Source organism: Carcharhinus amblyrhynchos, chromosome 20 (genome assembly GCF_965287045.1).
Source record: "Carcharhinus amblyrhynchos chromosome 20, sCarAmb.v2.hapA, whole genome shotgun sequence".
Lineage (NCBI taxonomy): Eukaryota > Metazoa > Chordata > Chondrichthyes > Carcharhiniformes > Carcharhinidae > Carcharhinus > Carcharhinus amblyrhynchos.
Genome location: NC_137343.1, coordinates 27,637,855 through 27,658,524, shown reverse-complemented (window position 1 = coordinate 27,658,524; position 20,670 = coordinate 27,637,855). Strand labels below are relative to the sequence as shown.

The 20,670-nt window shown below is 40.0% G+C and overlaps 1 protein-coding gene across 1 annotated transcript in view; it reads right to left on the bottom strand.

Moving 5' to 3' along the window:
* Positions 1-20,670, bottom strand: part of mlxip (MLX interacting protein) — an 84,359-nt gene that overhangs the window by 6,200 nt on the left and 57,489 nt on the right. The window contains exons 10-14 of the mRNA XM_080208319.1: positions 16,485-16,591; positions 7,687-7,888; positions 3,825-3,937; positions 1,801-1,917; positions 764-891 (exon numbers count right to left, since the gene is read on the bottom strand). Coding sequence (XP_080064445.1) covers positions 764-891; positions 1,801-1,917; positions 3,825-3,937; positions 7,687-7,888; positions 16,485-16,591 — 667 coding nt within the window. The remainder of the gene's footprint in view (positions 1-763; positions 892-1,800; positions 1,918-3,824; positions 3,938-7,686; positions 7,889-16,484; positions 16,592-20,670) is intronic.

Genomic DNA, 20,670 nt, shown 5'->3' with positions numbered 1-20,670 from the left:
CCTCCCTGCAAGGGCTGCTACAAAGTCCAGACTGAATGCTAACAGCTGCCAGGCCCCTTTAAATCCTCAGCTTTTTGTGTTGGTAGGTGTGGTCTAAAAAAAAAACCTGTGAATAGGTCGGCGTTCATTTGTTTTGAGAAACCTTGCTCATTCGTCAACTGCACCCCACCCCCCCAAACACACACACGCACAAGGGAGAGGTGAAGGAGCATGAAATTGGGAGGGGGTACAGAGGTGAAAGAGTGTGGAGATTGGGAAATGGGGTGGTGGGTAGAAGGAGGTGGGGTGGTGGGTAGAAGGGGGTGGGGGGAGGGGAGGAGGAGATGGTGGTTGGGGGGGGGGGGGGTGGGGGGAAGAAGAGAAAGATGGGGTGGGGGGGTAGAAGGAGGGGGAGATGAGACAAGTGAAGATGGATTGGGGCAAAGAAATTAGTTAATGCAAACCTTGTTCTACAGCTGATGTCAATGGCTAACCATAAAAAATACAACTATAGATTTATAGCCATTACTAGACATACAAATATAGGTTAAATGAAGTACTATAAACATATTCTAAAAGGCAACTGCAATTAGAGCAATCCTGTAATCCATTATTTAAAATTACATTTTAACCTGATATTTAAAGCAGTTGAGGAAAGCTCTGTTATATCATAGCCATTTTAAAAATACAGTATATATCTTTAAATGTATTCTATGTCAATGTAGATTTGTTGAAGAACAAGGATGATCATTTTTTAAAAGTGTAGCTATTTGAGAAAACTCACTTGATTGATGCATTAAGCTCCTCAATTTCTTCCCTGAGACGTTTTGCTTCCTCCTGCATCTGTGTCCTCTCTTGCTGTAGTTTTGCTATGTATTCTACAGTTTTCTGCAGTGTGGCTGCATGGCTCATCTACAGGAGAGATGCAAAAGCATCTGGTTAAAACGAAGCAAAATTAATACCAACCCTGTAAACTAAGATTTTTTTAATCCATCTGAATCTCTTCTTTTTCAGTCTTCTCCACTTCCCCATTTCTCTCTTTCAGTTTAATATATTTACCAGTTTTCTTCCACTCACTTTGTTTCAACATCATTATCTTTATACTGATCAACTGGCAACATAGACTGTCCCATAATTGCTAGTTACCTCTCACCGCTTTCACACTGAGCAGATCAAACCCTGTGAATTCATGGGTTAGAAATGACAATTACTGATTTGTGCAGTTAGACCACCGTGGGAACAGCACTTTTACACTAATCAGGAAACAGCTTCATCAGATAAAAGGCCATGACCTGCAAAATTAACATTTTTTTCTCTCTCCACAAATGCTGGCAAACTTGCTGAGTATTTTTGACATTTTGTTTTTATTGAGTAGATGCATATTGAATGGACCAGAACAGAGCAGGAAGACACAGCAGAATATGGAACAGAGTGTTGGGGTCAGTTGGCAGACTCTTCCTCTTAAGCTGGGCGTGAATTTTCCTCTTTCTTGCAAGAATTGGGACTTCTAGAAACAAGGGGGAAGGAACAGGGACTCCTAGTGTGAAACAGAAGAGGAGGGGTGGGGTCATGGTTCACTGCCTCAGGTAGAGACTCAAATTTGGTTCCGACCTCCCATTCCAAAGAAGGTTGGACATGTCTGCTTTAATCCATAAGCGCCTCTCATATCACAAAAATTCCAAGCTGGCAAAAACATTTGCAGATTGAGAAAGATCATAATAGTTACGATCCAGGTTCTATGTTTCAGAAATAAGATACTAACCGACTTTCAAACCATCATATCTTATCCACAAAATAAATGAAACTAAACAGCCAACCTACCGGTTTTACATTGGACTGGGATTTTAAAGTGGTCACTAGATTGTGAAGAGTGTCAAAACCCACTCGGATGTTAAATCGCCTCTTCTGTTCAGCCGAAATATGGTTCATTCTCAGACTCTGTAAAAAAAAAATATATTTACTAAAACTGCATATTATCTAATGGTTAGTAATCAAAAAGATTTTACCCTGCAGATCACTGGACCTACATCTTACACAGAATGAACCCATCTGTAATATCCTAACTTGGCTAGAAGAGAAGTAAAAAGGCTCCACTTACAGAACACATCAATTTGAGAAAACAATACTCTGGAGTAACAGGATGGAGGTCCTTATTTTTTCAGATGTTAACTCTCATGAGTGATTTTAAAGGTTTTTCCCCTTTACCCAGGATTAATACTTCGACACATCTAGTTACAAAACTATTTACTCCAGCTGCCCATACAAGTGTAACATTCATCTTGAGCTTCCTTATTTTCAATTTAAAATTCTTGAACTTTTATATTCTTTATCTGATCAGGAACTCATCTGGGTATATGACCTGAACTTGACCTCACCATCACAAACTAACTTTACAAATAGGCTTTCAAGTGCAGAATGCAGGCAATCCTACTCTGCCAGACTTCTGCCCAATATATACTTTTTGATGCACAGACTCAGATTTGGGAGTTCTACTTTTTTTTATACAATTTCTCTGTCATGCAAGACATCAAATGTAAAGTACACTCTTAACATTTTTTGCATTTATTTTTTCTTGGTCTTACTGACAATGTACCTTTTTTATTTTCATCTGCCATTAAAACACACACTGTGGCTTTCTCTGTGCAAATCCCCCAGATAATGTAACAAGAATTAACCTTAGCAAGACACCAAGAAGGAATTTCAAAGTGTGTTGGTTCACCCATCAACATTTGTTTCCACAGGAAAAATAATCAACTGCAATTTGGAAATGATTATTGAAAGTTGAGGTTCCTCTTCCAAAAGAAAACTGGACAACATACCCAATTGCACTCTTAAGACACATCAAGGCCTGAAGGCCTGACTAACCACAATAATGAATGCATCCCAAATAAAAGACATTTCTTTCAATGGTACTGCATAAAATATCAATATAATCAAATGCTCCTACAACCAAGCTAGTTTATCCACAGAATGCCATAATTTCCTCAGACATATCTATCTGATGACAAAGAACAGCCATCTTCTTAGCATCGGATTCTTTAGGAGGGACAAATATAGCTTGTGCAGTTTACTATAAGGGCACTTAAAACTATTACATAGCACATGGCTAAACACATCCACTGACAGTAATGGCCAACTATGGCTAAAACATGGCTTCATTCCTTCTAGGGAAGATACAAGGCTATAGTTTTGGTCGCTAGAACAGCAGGGGACCTCAGTGGTAAATCTCAGTACTAGCTTCATGTTAACAGTCATACAGGACACCTGATGCTGTCAGATGCCTGCAAATGCACACCTTTCTTTAAAGTTGGCTCATGAGAAGGCAAGAGCTAGGGTGAGATAAGGGAGCGAGATAGGAAGGGGCAAGAGAGAACAAGAGCGTGAAAAGAGCACGAGATGAAAAAAAAAAGTCATTGAAGATCAGAAATTTGTTATATAAAAAGTGTTTGCTTCTAATAATGCACCAATTTGACAGACAGAAGTTCCTCTACATCTTTCGCTGGGCGCAAGCAACTTAATTTCAATTAAATTCCAATACCAGTCCACAGGTAATTTCTTGAATGCGTGTTTTCTGAAACAGGATTGTAATTGCAGAGAACCAGTAAGCAGAGGCACATTGATTCAGACAGGAAAGATGAGTACCACTTATCCTACATTGTTCTCATGAACCTCCTAGTAACGCAATTACAAACCAGATATATCAAGGCTTGGAGACAGCTCCGTAGTCTACTCCCCAAATTGAAGTATATGCAAGTTTAGGAGAGGAGGGGAGATCTTTGCCCATGAAGTTAAATGAAAAGAGCTACCTCAATAATCAGGCAAACATGATGGAGAAAATCTGTTACCTTAAATGGTTGGTCTGGCTTAAGTTTTGTAGAATTGTTTATGGGAGATTGTGGGCTTGGGATTCTTTCTGAAGCTGCTGGAGATCCTTGACCTGAATTCTGTCGGTCCCCGCCTGAAGAAAAATACGTTAAAGCCAACTGTGTATAAATGGTTTTAAATTATTTGGCAAATTACTCATGTTAACATAGACTGTACCATTTAAAATATTGTACAAATTTCTTCAGTTAATGAGAACATTCAACAGTGGTAATTCTCAACCAATACATTCTTAGCATTAGGATAAGAATAATAATGCAAGAAAGGACAAATTTTACTAAGGTTCATCAGTAACTTATGGCCAAATGCAATCAGTACGTGTAAAGTTTTGAAAAGTATTTGTATAACACAAGGAATCCCTAGAATGAAAGAGTGCATTGGATTTACTTGCAGTAACTTCTTGCAAACTGCAGACCTTACTGAAGGGAAGGAAGAAGAGAACTTGAATTGATATAGTATATTTCATGACCATTCATAGCCAAAATATTCTTGTAGTATAGTAGGACAACCTATCACCCATTTTGTATACAGCAAGTTTCCATAGCAGAGAGACAAATAACCTAGCAATCTCTTTTATTGATGTTGGTTGATCAATATTGGACAAGATAATGGGAGCACTCATCTTTGAATAGTACCAATGGATCTTTAATATCTGCCTCAGAACTCATGGGACTTCAGTTTAGTTTCTCTTCCACCTCCTTCACAATACTGGGCTGAACTTCCACCTCAGGTTAGTTGCTTGAAGCTCAAGTGGAAACTGAATCATAGAATCAATACAGTACAATCCATCGTGTCTGCACCAACAACAATCCCACCCAGGCCCCATCTCTGTTACCCCACGTGTTTATCCTGCCAATCCCCCAACACCAAGGGGCAATTTAGTATTGTCAATAACCTAACCCACACATCTTTGGACTCTGGGAAGAAACCAGACACAAGGAGAATGTGTAAAGTCCACACAGACAGTGGCCTAAAGCCAGAATTAAACACAGGTCCCTGGCATTGTAAGACAGTAGTGCTAACCACTGTGCCACCACGCCAACACGACCAGCTGACTCAAATGAGAATGTGCTATCATTCATCCAAAGTGAACAGTAGAAAAAACATTTCTCATACATATGTTACAATTTGGAGAAGGGGGTGGGGGTAAATCAGCTCTTAGTCTCGACAGCCATATTACAAATATTAGTAGGAAATTATCTTCTTTTCCCAACACATATCCCCATCAAATTAGATGGCAATTAGAACCATACAACATTACAGCACAGAAACAGACCTTTGGTCCTTCTTGGCTGTGCCGAACCATTTTTCTGCCTAGTCCCACTGACCTGCACCTGGACCATATCCCTCCACATCCTTCCCATCCATGTACCTGTCCAAGCTTTTCTTAAATGTTAAAAGTGAGCCTGCATTTACCACTTCATCTGGCAGCTCATGCCACACTCCCACCACGTGTGTGAAGAAACCCCCCCCCGCCCCAAACATTCCCTTTAAATTTTTCTCCCTTCACCCTTAACCCATGTCCTCTAGTTTTTTCTCTCCCCTAGCCTCAGTGGAAAAAGCCTGCTTGCATTCACTCTATTTATACCATCATAATTTCATACACCGCTATCAAATCTCCCCTCATCTTCTACGCTCCAGGGAAAAAATATGGCTTAATGGAAGTAGGCACCTCTCACACTATATATAGAGACATCCCTTGCACAAGATACAACATCTAAATGAAGTAAGCAGGATATCTTAGTACAAGGGATGACAAAACAGAAATAAATTGGAGCTATGTCTGAACTTGTTCATTCAAAATTAACAGGCGCACCTCACCTGGCGTGAGGGACAGGAACCCTGGTAATATTCCATGTGAGGGAGTCTGCCCTCCACAACATTAAGCAGAATTGGAGCACCCCACTCAGATCTGCTTATTCGACCTGGCCAAGATTAAAACTGGGAACTTCTTGATCCATTATGCATATTGTTACGTTGGCAATTAATTTAATCAGCAAGTTATCAGGATATTCACAATCAGCTTGTTTTAATATAGCTCACAGAACACAAGAAATAGGGGCAGAGGTAGACCATATGGCCCACCAAGTTTGCTCCGTCATTCAATTAGGGCAGCATGATTGCATAGTGGTTAGCACTGCTGCCTCACAGCGCCAGAGACCTGGATTCAATTCCAGTCTCAGATCACTGTGGAGTTTGCACATTCTTCATGTGTCTGCATGGGTTTCCTCCGGGTGCTCTGGTTTCCTCCCAGTTGACCAAGCCATCATTTATTGGCCATCCCCCGTTGCCCTTGTTAAAAGGGCAGTTAAGAGCCAACCACATTCCGGTGGCTCTGGAGTCACATGTAGGCCAGGCCAGGTAAGGGTGCCTGGGTTACGTTGAATAGCCATGTTAAATTGACTCGTATCAAGAGGATTAGCAGGGTAAATATGCAAGGTCATGGGAATAGAGCCCGAGTGGGACTGTGGTTGATGCAGATTTGATGGGCCGAATGGCCTCAGACAACCACACAACCTCAAACAGACCATTGTTCGCAGCAAACTACCCAGCCTTCAGGAGAACAGTGACCACAATACCACACAACCCTGTCACAGCAACCTCTGCAAGACATGCCGGATCATCGACATGGATACCATCATCACACGTGAGAATACCATCCACCAGGTACATGGTAAATACTCTTGCAACTCGGCCAACATTGTCTACCTGATACGTTGCAAGAAAGGATGTCCCGAAGCAGGGTACATTGGGGAGACCATGCAGACGCTACGACAACGGATGAATGAACATCGCTCGACAGTCACCAGGCAAGACTGTTCCCTTCCTGTTGGCGAACACTTCAGTGGTCACGGGCATTCAGCCTCTGACCTTCGGGTAAGCATTCTCCAAGGCGGCCTTCACGACACACGACAGCGCAGAGTCGCTGAGCAGAGACTGATAGCCAAGTTCCGCACACATGAGGACGGTCTCAACAGGGATCTTGGGTTCATGTCGCACTATCTGTAACCCCCATGACTTGCCTGGGTTTGCAAAACCTCACTTACTGTACTGTCTGGAGACAATACACATCTCTTTAAACTGTGATCAGTGCTCCTTCCACTCACATTATCAGCCACTTCAGGTCTTGAACAGCAGGTTAGGTGTAAGGATTCGCATTTTAATCAGTAATCTCTAAACTGTCTGTGCTTTATATGCTCTGTCTGAGGCCAGAACTCTCCATTCACCTGACGAAGGGGGTAACCCCGAAAGCTAGTGAGTATATTATCAAATAAATAGGTTGGACTAAAACCTGGTGTTGTCAGACTTTTTACTCCTTCTGCACTACAGGGATTCTATGAATATGATCATGGCTGATCTTGAGCTTCAACTCTACCTTCCCATCTGCTCCCCATATCCCTTTGGTTCCAAGAGATTAAAAACCTATCTATCCCAGCTTAAATGTATTCAGCAACAGAATATTAATGGAAAATTCCAAAGATTCACATCGAGTGAAGACATTTCTCCTCATCTCACGTCCTGAATGAATGAATGTAGGAATATACATATCTGGAAGAAAAACAGCACTGTGGTATATCTGCCAATCCCAGATAGACAATAAAAGTTCTTCTCTAGCCCTAAAAGCCTTATAGGGAAAAGTACACAGACTACTGGAAAATTATACATGACTGCAAAATTCTATTGGGAATAAATATTCATCTATGATGTTCAATGCATAAACGCAGAACAAAACATTTCCTAATATGTAACTGATTTTTCTGCACAATAAATCACAGAAATAATTTAACAATTCAAAATCCAATTTAACTTCAGATGATTGCTTACTTGGCGTGGGTGAAGGTGCCTGCTTGTTTGAGATTGCAGATGCGCTCTGTTCAGCTTTGGGCTGTAACTGGACTGCACTCTGGGCTACATTTGAAGCGAACATGTTTGATTTAGCAGGTTTTGAGGTTTGGCGTGATGCGCTCATCACTCCTGGTTGTTGTGCTGGACCAACTAAAATACTTCCATGGAAATCAACTTTGGCCTAAAATGATAAGAAGTTAAAAGGATGCCAAGTTTTAACAAAGTTCAATAATATTACCTGAAAATCTAGTAACTTGAAGCTTAAGTTAAGGCCCAATGTCCTGTAAAGCAGCGTTTAATCATAAAGATTTAATGCACAGGTGCTAAAACAGACTTCCAGTCAACTGTTTAATATATCCTACTGCAATTTTCAAATTGCCCATAAATATTTACACAATGCAAATACCATCAGAAAGGTGGTGGCATCATGGTAAAGCCACTGGACAAATAATCCAAGCTAATACTCTGGGGAAGTGAGTTCAAATTCCTCTATGGCAGCTGGTGGAATTTAAACTAACTCAGGAATATAAAGCTAGTTTTTAAAAAAATAATCTGTGGGATATAGGTGTCGCTGGTTGGCCAGCATTTATTGCCCATCCCTCGTTGCCCTTGTTAAAAGGGCAGTTAAGAGCCAACCACATTCCTGTGGCTCTGGAGTCACATGTAGGCCAGGCCAGGTAAGGATTTACTTCCCTAAAGGACATTAGTGAACCGACAATTGACAATGGTTTCACAGTCATCAGTAGATTATTAATTCCAGATTTTTTTTTTTAAACTGAATTCAAATTCCACCATCTGCCACGGCGGGATTCGAACCTGGGTCCCCAGGACATTAGCTGGGTTTCTGCATTAATATCAGTAGGCCATCACCTCCCCAGTTGTGAAGAATACATAAGGAAGGTTTGAAAGAGAACACGGGTGTTCGGCAGAGCTCTGATGAAGAGTCATCTAGACGCGAAACGTTGGCTTTATTCTCTCCCCACAGATGTTATCAGACCTGCTGAGATTTTCCAGCATTCACAGTATTTTGTTTTTATGGAAATTGACTCACATTGTCATATTCTTACTTCCACAATAGTCTAACACGGGTATATGACAACATCATTATTTCTAAAATAGTATAACACGGAATGTAGTGACATTGTCCTTGTGAGTGAGACAGTATAGCTTGTGTCTTTCAAAGTGGTTTTTCAATTAACCCAATGGAGTCTGAGTTACCAAAAGATAAATTGAGGCTTGTCATGAAGCAGCAATCCTGTTTCTTTCACAGTAAGGCAAAGATATAGAAGTTGCAAAAAGTTTCACTCAATTTCAACCTCATGTAACATATTTATGAATATACCATAATTTCATTTTAGTTAATTTTCTAATTCTTTCCCTGCCACCTTGGAACATACAAATGAGGAGGACTAAGCCATTTGCTTCCTTGAGCCTGCTCTGCCTTTTCATAAGATTATGGCTGATTGTGGCCTCAACTCTACTTTTCTGTCTACCCCTAGATCCTTTGTCAATCAAGAATCTATCAACTTTAAAAATAGTCAATGACCCAGCTTCTATTGCTGTCCTTGGAACAAAATTCCAAAGGCTGATGGCCCATTGACAGAAAAAAAATTCTCATTAAATGTCAAGGACACATGAACATCAGGTCTCAGCATTTGGTCATCTTACAGCTACATTTCTGTAACGGCTTCTAGGTTGTCCGTATTTATTTCAATTTGAGCTAACATTTCATCTATTTTGCTATGAATGCAAACCTCATTCAAGTATAGAGCTTTTAGGCTGTCTTTTTACTATTTTTGCAAACTCCGGTCTTACCTACTGCCACACTGTTTGTTTGCAAACTCTGTCCCTTCCTGCCACGTTCTGATTGTCATCATGCTTATTGTCACCTTGCTTTCTTGCCTTGTCCTTTCCCTCTAATTTTCCATGTCTTTCACATGACCCCTCATCCCCACTATTTAAAGCCCTCTCTATCATTCTAGTCATACCACTCACCAGAATACCGATCCCAGTTTAGACGGGAATGGTCTTAACAGTACACCCCCCCATTTTTCCTAGCCCACTGGCGTTTTGCCCAGGAATCAAAGCCCATTTTCTCCTCACCAGTCTTTGAGCCACACATTCAATGCTATAATTTTATTTACTATACGCCAATTTGTTCATAGAATCTACAGTGCAGGAAGAGGCCATATGGCCCATCGAGCTTGCATCAGCAACAATCCCACTCCTGCAGACACGGGGAGGACTTCACACAGACAGTAAGCCGAGGCCAGAATTGAATGCGGATCCCTCGTGCTGTGAGGCAGCAGTACTAACCACTATGCCAACATGCCGCCCTCATGGCTCGGGTAATAATCCAGGGATTGGTGTTTTAAGGTTCTGTTTTTTAACTTTAGCTCTCAGCTACTCATGTTTCCAAAGCAGAAGCTCTGTCCCAGTCCTACCTATATTGTTAGTACCTAGATACACGTTCTCCCACTGAAAATTCCTCTTTAGCCCTCAGCTAATGTCCCAAACCTTGGCACCAGATGGGCAACAAATGCAGGAGCACTTTGTCATGTGAATAACCCCTGCTTTTCTTTACTATCTCATACCAACCCAGAATAGAATCAAAGTTGACAATTTTATTGTTAGTGTTCAAATGAATGTTATCACAGAAACAGTGAATGTAAAAGCCAAATTATGTTGCATTGCCTCCAGAAGCTATATCTGAAATCTAATGCATAACAGCCAACCCTGCTGCCACCTGAACCTTCTCCATATCGTGAAACAGCACAACAACTCTTCAGAATAATATCATGGGATGATTTTGGCCAAATACTTTAGAAGAGCAAATACTTGGCTAAACTGGTGTCTTTTATTGCAGTGCAGGTCTAGCCCTTCTTTAGCATATGGTGCATCATGTTAAAGATGTTGAAGTCAGCACTAGTAATGGGTGCCCAGAGCATAGTTAAGGGTGCTGACTGACAATTAAATTGCCTACTTGTGCTCGTTCAAGAGGTTGCACATCATTTTGGCAACAACGCTGCATTAAATGACCCTTTCCAAGAGCGACCAGCTGAACAGGAGTAAACAAGTCATTGCTGAGAACTCTGCAGAGCTTAAAGCTTATTACCTTTCACTATTCATTAGACACTGGAAGTTTGAAGAGGACTATTGAAATTTGAGACTCAGGATTTGGAATGCACCATTTAAGACTGAGATAAGGAGAAACTTCTCCATTCAGGGTGCTGAAATATGTGAAACTCTCTTCCCTAGAAAGCCGTGGAGACAATGTCACTGAAAATATTTGAGGAGGAAATATGCTCCTTGACAGCTTTAGAGTCTAGGAGTCTAGGGAGAGAAAACAGAAGTATGGTGTTAAGATAAGATGATCATATTGAATAGTGGAGAAGACTTGAAAGGCTGAATGGCCTACTCCTGCTCTAGCTCCTATGTTTCTATATTGGGTGATTTTCTAGGACACTTAGTCAAGACTATACTAATACTTCTAGCCATAGAAGAACCATAAAATTCTTCTTCAGAATGAGGCCGTTTGGCCCATCAATTCTGCACTGACTCTGAAAGTGCTTTTAATTGTCACTCATTCTATAAATTCTTTTGAGGTCTTTACCTGAAATGAGCCAGTATCGTATTGCTCTACCTTACTGGAAAACTTACAGAAGGCAGCAGGAGAAAGAGTGCTTGGTCAACAACATTTTTGAGGGTCCCCCTTGGTATGATGAGGAATGGGAGAATTAAGCTACACAGAACAGCACCAGCTACTGCATAGAGAAGGGGGACAGGGAGGGCAAAGTGAACTACTTCTCGCCTGCATCTCCTCCTCGGACCTTCCTCCAGCAGAGCCACCAGTGCTGTATCCAACAGCCTGTGCAGCTTGTTCCTAGGTCACTGAGAGGCCCCTGAAACTGGTGTGTCAATCAGCCCACTCAACATCTTCAGGTGGGAGGAGATGCACGCACCCCTTATAGATTGTTCCAAGAAAATTTAACTGATGACAACCATAAATTAAAAGTTTATTTATTAGTATCTCAGGTAGGCTTACATCAACAGTGCAATGAAGTTACAGTGAAAATTCCCTTTTGCCACACTCCGGCACCTGTCGGGTACGCTGAAGGAGAATTTGGCATGGGCATTGCACCTAACCAGCATGTCTTTTGGACAATGGGAAGAAACTGGAGCACCCAGAAAAAAATCCATGCAGACAGGGGGAAGAAGATGCAAACTTTCAGACTGTGGGAGGAAACTGGAGCTGGGAATCAAACCCAGGTCCCTGGTGCTGTGATGCAGCAGTGCTAACCACTGTGCCACCCTAAATTAGAATTAAAATTATGCAGTCAGACTCGAGTCTCATTAATATTGCATCGGTTTAGCGCTCTTTTTATCCTTCAAAATAATGGTCTATTTCAACCTCTCCCCCCATTCCCCAACTTGTCCTATTACTGCAAACGTGGTGCTGTAACCTATCAAACTCTTATGACAGTTCTCTGGGAAACTGATGTTTTCAGACACTACAAATACATTTAAAAAGATAAACGATTTCCTCTGAGCAAGACTAAGGGACATTCATTAGTATATATTTTTGTGAAAAAATGAGGAGATATTTTTAGTTTGATTAGAAACTGAAAGTCTGCAAATTCCCCCACCTTCTCATATACTGAAACAGCCATTATCAAAGGGTCAGTTTTTACGGTATTTGGACTTCAGGGAAAACAATGTTCAAAGCCTCAAGTTTTGGGAAATCTCCCCATAACTTATTTTAAATCTTCAAAAGCAATGGTAGGACTTTTCAAAGTACATTAAATTGCCCATTGTTACACAATAGCTTTTGTTTGACGTGCCTACGCAGCTACGATAAATCCACCTATGTGGTGAAAGAAAACCGGCTAATGCGGTCAAACTGTTAAGAAGGTTCATTTTAAGGTAACCATATTTCAGTAAACTGAAAAGTGTTAGTTTTTTAGTAGCAGACTAGAGTACAATGGAAATATTTATTGGTTCTCATAAGGCATTAACACACATACATACAGAAAACAAATCACCAATCTTCTATCAACTAAAAAGTACCCTTTGTTAATGTCTGGATTTTTAAAAAAATTCCTTATAACTACCTCCACTGTATGTTTTACAAGTAATCAAGCATCGAAATCCTCATGAACTACAATGCAACAGAACTTCATCTATCTTAGCGTATTAGTATCCTAATGTAAATTTCCCCATGATTGCGCAAAGTCTGCAAACTAGAGGTAATAGCTCACCACAATCAAACTCCTGTTAAAACACATGAAAGGAAAGGAAGTTAAAGGCTCTAATCAATTTAGAAGGCTGCTGAAGAAAAAGAGATAATATAAACTAAATGGTACAAGTTTAGAGGTGGTGGAGGAACAGAAGAACCTGTGTCTGTACGCACATAAATCTTTAAAGTTTGCAGGGCAAGTTTAAATAGCATTTGCAATCTTTGGCTTTTTAACAGAGGCTAAGGTTACAAAAGCAAGGAAATCATGCTGGTTAGGTTCCAATTCTATTGAGTCCAATTTTGGGCACAAATTTAGAAAGACCTTAGACAAGGTACAGAAGAACTTTGCTAGAATGGTTGTGCAATAGCTCTGTTATTAAAGGTTGAGATTTGTACAGTAGAAAGAAATGACCTTTGTTCAAAAGATGTAGAATCAGTTTGGGTGGAGATTTAAAAAAGTAAGAAAAGCAGTTGCTGCCCTAAAAAGTAGTTACATTGTTGGACTGAGTATACATTAAATAAAATGGGGACTTGCAAAAAAAAAACACTGCTATAATCATGGGTGATTTTAGTCATCATATAGATTGGACAAATCAAATTGCCAAAGGTAGCCTAGAAATTCCTTAGGGCAGTGCATTTGAGCCAATGACAGAGCAGATTTTAGACAGGTTTTTGCGTAATCAGACATTAATTAATGACCTTACAATCAATGAGCCTTGAGACAACAGCGATCGTAACACAATAGGATTTCACATCCAGTTTGAGGGTGAGAAACCTGCGTCGAAAATGACTAAACTTAAAAAAAAGGATATGAAGACAAAGTTGGCTAAAGTAGACGGGAAACATAAGTTTAAAAATTAGACATAGGGAAACAGTGGCATACATTTAAAGAGATATTTCATAACTCTCAAAGATTTATTTTATTGAGAAATAAAAGACCGAGAAGGATGAACTGTCCACGGCCAACAAAGACCAAGTTAAGGATAGTATCAAATTGAAAGAAAACATACACAATACATTGAAGATTAGGAGTAAGTCAAAAGATTGGATACATTTTTGAAATCAACAAAAATTTTCTTCCTCACGGTGTGGCATGGTGGCACAATGGTTAGCACTGTTGCCTCATAGCACCAGGGGCACAGGTTTAATTCTGGCATGGGGTGACTGTGTGGAGTTTACATATGTGCCCTGTGTTTGCATGGGTTTCCTCAGAGTGCTCCAGTATCCTCCTACACTCCAAGATGTGCAGGTTAGGTGGACTGGCCATACTAAATTGCTCCCGGGTGTCAGAGGATTGGTGAGGTAAATGTGGGGTAACTGGGATAAAGCCTGGGGGGAATTGATGTCAGTGTAGGCTTGATAGGCCAAATGGCTCCCTTCTGTGCTGTAGTCATTTTATGATTATTTAAGAGTATGAGAGAAAACTAACTAGAAATATAAAATCAGGCAGCAAATTTCTACAACTGTATAAAAAGGAAATAAACAGCTAAAATCAGCAGTGATCCCAATGAGAGAGAGAGACTGGGAAATTAATAGGGAAACAAGTAAATTATGAAATGTTCGACAAGTATTTTGTATCAGTCTTCACTGCAGAAGACACAAAAAGCATCCCAACAATAGTCAAAAGCCAACAACGAAAAAGCAGCCAAAATCATGAGGGAAATGATACTTGAAAAAACTATTGGGACTAAAGGATGACAAGTTTTCTGAGCCTAATGGTCTCCATCCTACATGTCTTAAAGAAGTGGCTACAGAGATAGTGGATCATAATTTTCCTAAATTCTGTAAAGTTCCCAAAGATTGGAAAGCCACAAATGTAAAATCCCTATTCAGCAAAGGAGGGAGACAGAACACGAGCCTATAAGCCAGTTAGCCAAACTACCCGTAGGGAAAATTGCCTGAATCCATCATTAAGGAGGTGGTAGTAGGCTATTCAGAAAATCTTAAAATAAGGCAGAGTCAATGTAGTTTTACGAAAGGAAAATCATGTTTGACTAATTTATTACAGTTCTTTGATGAATTAACAAGAAGGTGGATAATGGGGAACCAGTAGATGTGTATTTGGATTTCCAGAAGACATACAATAGATGTCACATAACAGGAAGTAAAGAGTTGCGATAAATGGATCTTTCAAGTTGGCAAGCTGTAATTAGCAGAGTGTTATGGAACTCAGTGCTGGGGCCTCAATTATTTATAATCTATGTTAATGACCCTGATGAACGAACCAAGTCTATGGTTACTAAGTTTGATGACACAAAGATGGCATTGAAAGCATGTTGCAAGGAGGATACAAAGAGGCCACAAAGGGATATAAATGGGTTATATGACTAGGTAAAGATTTAGCTGATGGACTCTCACATGGCAAAATGTGGCTGCTTATCCACTTTGGCAGGAAGAATAGAAAAGCCGAATATTATTTAAATGGACATACTGCAGAATGATGCAGTACAGTAGAATCTGAGTGTCCTGGTGCATGAAATCACAAAACGTTAGCATGCTGGTACAGCAATTGATGGGGAAGGCAAACGGAATATTGAAATTTATTACAAAGGGAATATAGTATAAAAGTAGAGAATCTTGCTACATCCGTACAGACTTTGGTGAAACTACATCTGGAGTGCTGGGTAGTTTGGTCTCCTTACTTAAGGATAGAAACCCACAACTGCTACCATCTAGAAGGACATGGGCAGCAGACACTTAGGAGCACCAGCACCTTGAAGTTCCCCTCCAAGCCACTTACCATCCTGGAAACATATTGCCATTCCTCCACTGTCGTTGGGACCAAATCCTGGTATTCCCTCCCTAACAGAACTGTGAGTGTACCTACATCACATGGACTGCAGTGGTTGAAGACGGCAGTTCACAGGATAATTAGGACTGGGCAATAAAGAGTGACCTAGCCAACCATGCCCACATCCCATGAATGAATAAAAGAAATGTGGTCCTCAATGTCATATCCTGTTTTATAATGCCCCTGAAATTCCACCAGACATTGTTTTATGTAAAATGTGCTATATCAGTACAGGTTGTTCTTATAAGATTCCTTAAAATATAAGGTGAAATTGTTCATCTAGGTATAAGTAACAGAGGACATGGATTTAAGGTATAGAATCATAGTGTAGCAAAAAAACAAGAGGCCAAATGAAAAGAAAACTTTCAAAACATTGCTTCATTTAATATCTCACCCTGATAAGGCCCATTATGTTAATATAGGAACTGGTGCTCTTCTAAGATTTAATTCATTGGTGGCAGCAAAACTGGGCATCTCACTATACATCTAGTATGGGTTGATAGAGAGTCAGGCTCCCTCTGCTGACCTACAATTGCTTGAGTGACAACATGAAATCCATTTCATTACTAAAATTCATAGGCAATTTTGTGTGCTAATTTATTAGATGTCACATGGATTAAATTGTGTCTATGGTAAAATTAGTTTATAGAATATTTTTCTATATTTATTGAACACCCCCCGATTTAACTATATCAAAGCAGTTAATCTAAAGGATGGGACAAATCTTGCCCCAAGCAGAAGGTAGCTTACCGTGGCAATAGCAGCTGGTGTGATAACAACACTAGGCTGGGTAACTGCACAAGCCAGCACTCCTTCACGTTTTATTGGTGTAGAAGTCACAAGAACAGCACTTGAACCTGTGAAAGAAACAAGATATAGCATTGTACTCAATTTATACATCTAGAAGGGCTTCAGTTCAACATGCTGAATGCTTATTTCTTTTCACACCATTAATATAAAAATAAAGAGTTGCTTGTGATCCAAGCAACAAACCCTCTTACAGGGTTTTTGCATGCTCTTCATTTTTACTCTAAGGCTCCCTTCAGTCAATTGTTAAAACATTGCCAGTGTTGAGAACTTGTATCAAAAGAAAAATATCAGAAATGTAAAGTACTCAAATTGTGATTGTAGTCCAGATGCAGTCTCACTAAGGCCCTGTACAGCTGAAGACTGCTAAAATATGAAGACATTTTTTGTGATAAGCCATATAAATTTTCCAAATCATAAGTAGTAACAAGAATGTATTGTGTATTAGAATTAAATACAAAGTAAAACAAGGCAGGAAGCAGATTAGGGAGTTTGGGAATCACAAACACTTGCAGCTTGCAATGAAACTGTGAATACTCTACTATCTAGCCTAAAGATTGAACTGTGTGCATTCAATATTCAAATAGACTAAAAACACTGAACAATCCTTCCAGGAATATACATAGTTTGATTGACCAAGGATCCATAGAATAATTTAAAATAAAAATCAGTTTTCTTCCACGTCCATGCACCATGGAAAACTGCACACAGAAGTGTTTTCCTTCAAAGTCTATAATCAAAATAAACTGTTATTTCTGTCTGGGATGTATACAAAGAAAATTAATACAATGAACACAAAGGACAAAGGAGGAGTTTTCCCATTCCACTTGCTAAGGAAATTGTAGTGGGCAGGGGATGAACCATACAAATGGTCCATTACATCAGGCGGGATTTTCCAGTTCTGCGGTGAGCACAACCAGAAAATCTCACCCGAGTCTGCAAAGAGATTTAGATGGTTAAGTGAGTAGATAAAGATTTGGCAGATGACTAGAATGTGGCAAAATGTGAGCTTGTCCATTTTGGCAGGAAGAATAGAAAAGCAGAATACTGTTCAAATGTAGAGCGTGCACAAACTAAAGAAAGCTAGCGTGCAGGTGCAGCAAATAAATGGGAACGCAAATAAGAGTATAGGCCATTATTGCAAAGGGAATGAAGTATAAAAGTAGGAAAGTCTTTCTACAGCTATACAAGGTCTTTGTCAGGCTGCATCTGGAGTATTGTACACAATTTGATCTTTCTGGAATTGACAGTGTACTGCTGACCAGGAAAACCATTATCGATTGTCAGAAAAAAAGCCATCTGGTTCACTAATGTCTTTCAGGGAAGGAAATCTGCCAGGCTTAACTGATCTGGCTTACATGTGACTTCAGAGCCACAGCAACGTGGTTGACTCTGAACTGCCCTCAGATAATCTAGCAAGTTACCATTCAAGAGCAACTAGGCATGGGCAATAAATGCTGACCAGCCACTGATGTCAATGTCCCACAAATGAATTTAAAAAATTAATTACTTAAGGGAGGATATAATTGTATTAAAAGCAGTTCAAAGAAGTTTCAGTTGACTCATCCCTAGGCGAAGGGGCTGTCTCATGTGGAATGGTTGAGAAGTTAAGAAGGACAAGAGGTGACCTTATTGAAACATACAAGACTCCAGAGGGGACTTAACACAGTGATTGTTGGGTTGATGCTTTATGTGGGGGAGTTTATAATTAGGGGACACAGTTCAAAAGGTGTTCCATTTAAACCGATTTTCGTTCTCAGAGGGTCATTAGTCTTTGGAAGTCTCTATTCCAGAAAGCAGTGAAGGCTGGGTCATTGAATATATTCATGGTTGGGTTGGATAGATTTTTGATTGACTAAGGAATCAAGCGTTTTATGGAGCAAACCGGAAAGTGGCTTTCAGGTTATAATCACACATGATTTTTGTGAATGGCGCAGCAGATTCAATGGGTTGGTTGGCCTGCTCATGCTCCTATTTCTTATGATCTTATAATCTTAACTGATGCATCAACTTTTGAAATATTTCCAAAACGTTCATCACATTGCATGAGCCAAGTGTTTCATTATGATAGCTTCTGAAAAGGATTAACGCTCATCCACTTCTTTCTCCCTTTTCTGGTCTTTCCAAGCTACATGCAAACTGCAGCAATTCAGTGAAGTTGGGATTGGCTTTCAGGGCTTTGTCATACCATACACTGTCTGCTGGGAGACTGGAAAACAACCTGGTGACAACCTCTAATTCCTTCCCTTCTGCTGCTAGGTCTGAACTCTTGGTGATGTCTCATGATGGAAACGGAAACTCAATCATAAGAACATAAGAAATAGGAGCAGGAATAGGCCATCTAGCCCCTCAAGCCTGCTCTGCCATTCAATAAGATCATGGCTGATCCGATAGTGGTTTAGCTTCGCTCACCTGCCTGCTCCCCATAACCCTTAATTCCCTTACTGGTCAAAAATCTGTGACTTAAACACATTTAACGAGGTAGCCTCTACTGCTTCAATAGGCAGAGAATTCCAAAGATTTACTACCCTCTGGGAAAAATGAAGAACAAAAAAAAATCCACAGATTATCAGTGTGTTGTCATGTTATAGCAATTTGAACACCTTTTTTTAAAGGAAACTTTTGCTCAATTAAAATTCATTTTTTAGTTATTTTTCTATTGCTTGCACTGCTAACAAATCGGAACTCAATTAACAGGCCTTAACGATATGGCAGACTCCTTTTATTGTACATTATCTAACTATCAGTTATTTGGGAGTAAAAGACTGGTTAGGCCTCAGTGAAGTGATGATCAGTTCTAGACACCACACTTTCGGAAGAATATCTAGATTTTGCAGAGGGTTCAGAATAGATTTACAAGAATAGTGCAAGAGATGGGTGACTTTAGTTATGTCAAAGAGCATAAAAGGATATTTGACAGGTGGTGTTCAAAACAATGAAGGGTTTCAATACAGTAATTAAGGAAGAATTGGGTCAGCAACTAGAGAACACAGATTTAAGGTGATTGGCAAAATAACCAGAGCCAATATGAGGATTTATTTTTAAATAAGGGTTATTGTTTGCTAAAAATGAACTACTTGAAATGATGGTGGAAGTAGCATCAATAATAATTTTCAAAAGTAAAACTTGAATGGGATATAAAATTCCTGGGGAAAGACCAAGAAAGTAGGACAAATTGAATAGTTCTACCGAAGAGCCGCACAATACAACAGGTTGGACAGCTTCCTTTAGGGCTCTATCATTCTATACAGCGAATAGATTTGCAACTGCTGTTCAATACCAGAATGGTTGTTGGAAGCACACAGTATTCAGTTTATAATTGATTTCCAGTGGTATTTCAGTATTCTCCCGTTGAGCTCAGAGAATGCTTCACCAACCAAGGGAAGCAGAGAAGGCTAACAATTTCAAAAAAAGGTCCTAATTATAGATGGTATGAAACATCTAGGCACATTGTACAAAAGTGGAGTCTGCAGCAGCAGTCAATTTATAGGTTAATAAAGGGTGCTTACAAGATTTCCTTTTGCAAGGGTAGCATAGGGCACATACCTCGTTCACTAGCCGCCCCACCCCCCCTTATTTTTAGAATTGGATAGGGTCCATTCTGAACTTTGCAGTTCAGATTGCGAATTTGTAATTCTTTGACTTGTAGACCTTCTACAAATACATAAAAGGACAAAAGTGTAATAAGGGAGAGAGTAGGGCCTCAAAGATCAACAAGGTCATCTATGTGCGAATCCACAAGAGATAGGTGAGATCCTTAATGAGTATTTCTCAACAGTATTTATTGTTGAGAAAAGCATAGATGTTAGGGAACTTGGGAAAATAAACACTGATGGCTTGAGGAGTGTACATATTACAGAGGTGGTGGTGCTGGAAGTCTTAAAGCGATAAATCCTTGGGACCTGATGAAGTGTATACTAAGACATTGTGGGAGGCTAGGGAGGAAATTGCAAGTCCCCTAGCCAAGATACATGAATCAATCAATAGTCGTGGGTGAGGTGCCTGAAGATTGGAGGGTGGCAAATGTGCCTTTATTTAAACAGGGCTGCAGGGAAAAGCCTGGGAACTACAGGCCGGTGAGCCTTACATCTGTGGTGGGCAAGTTGTTGGTAGGTATTTTGAAACACAG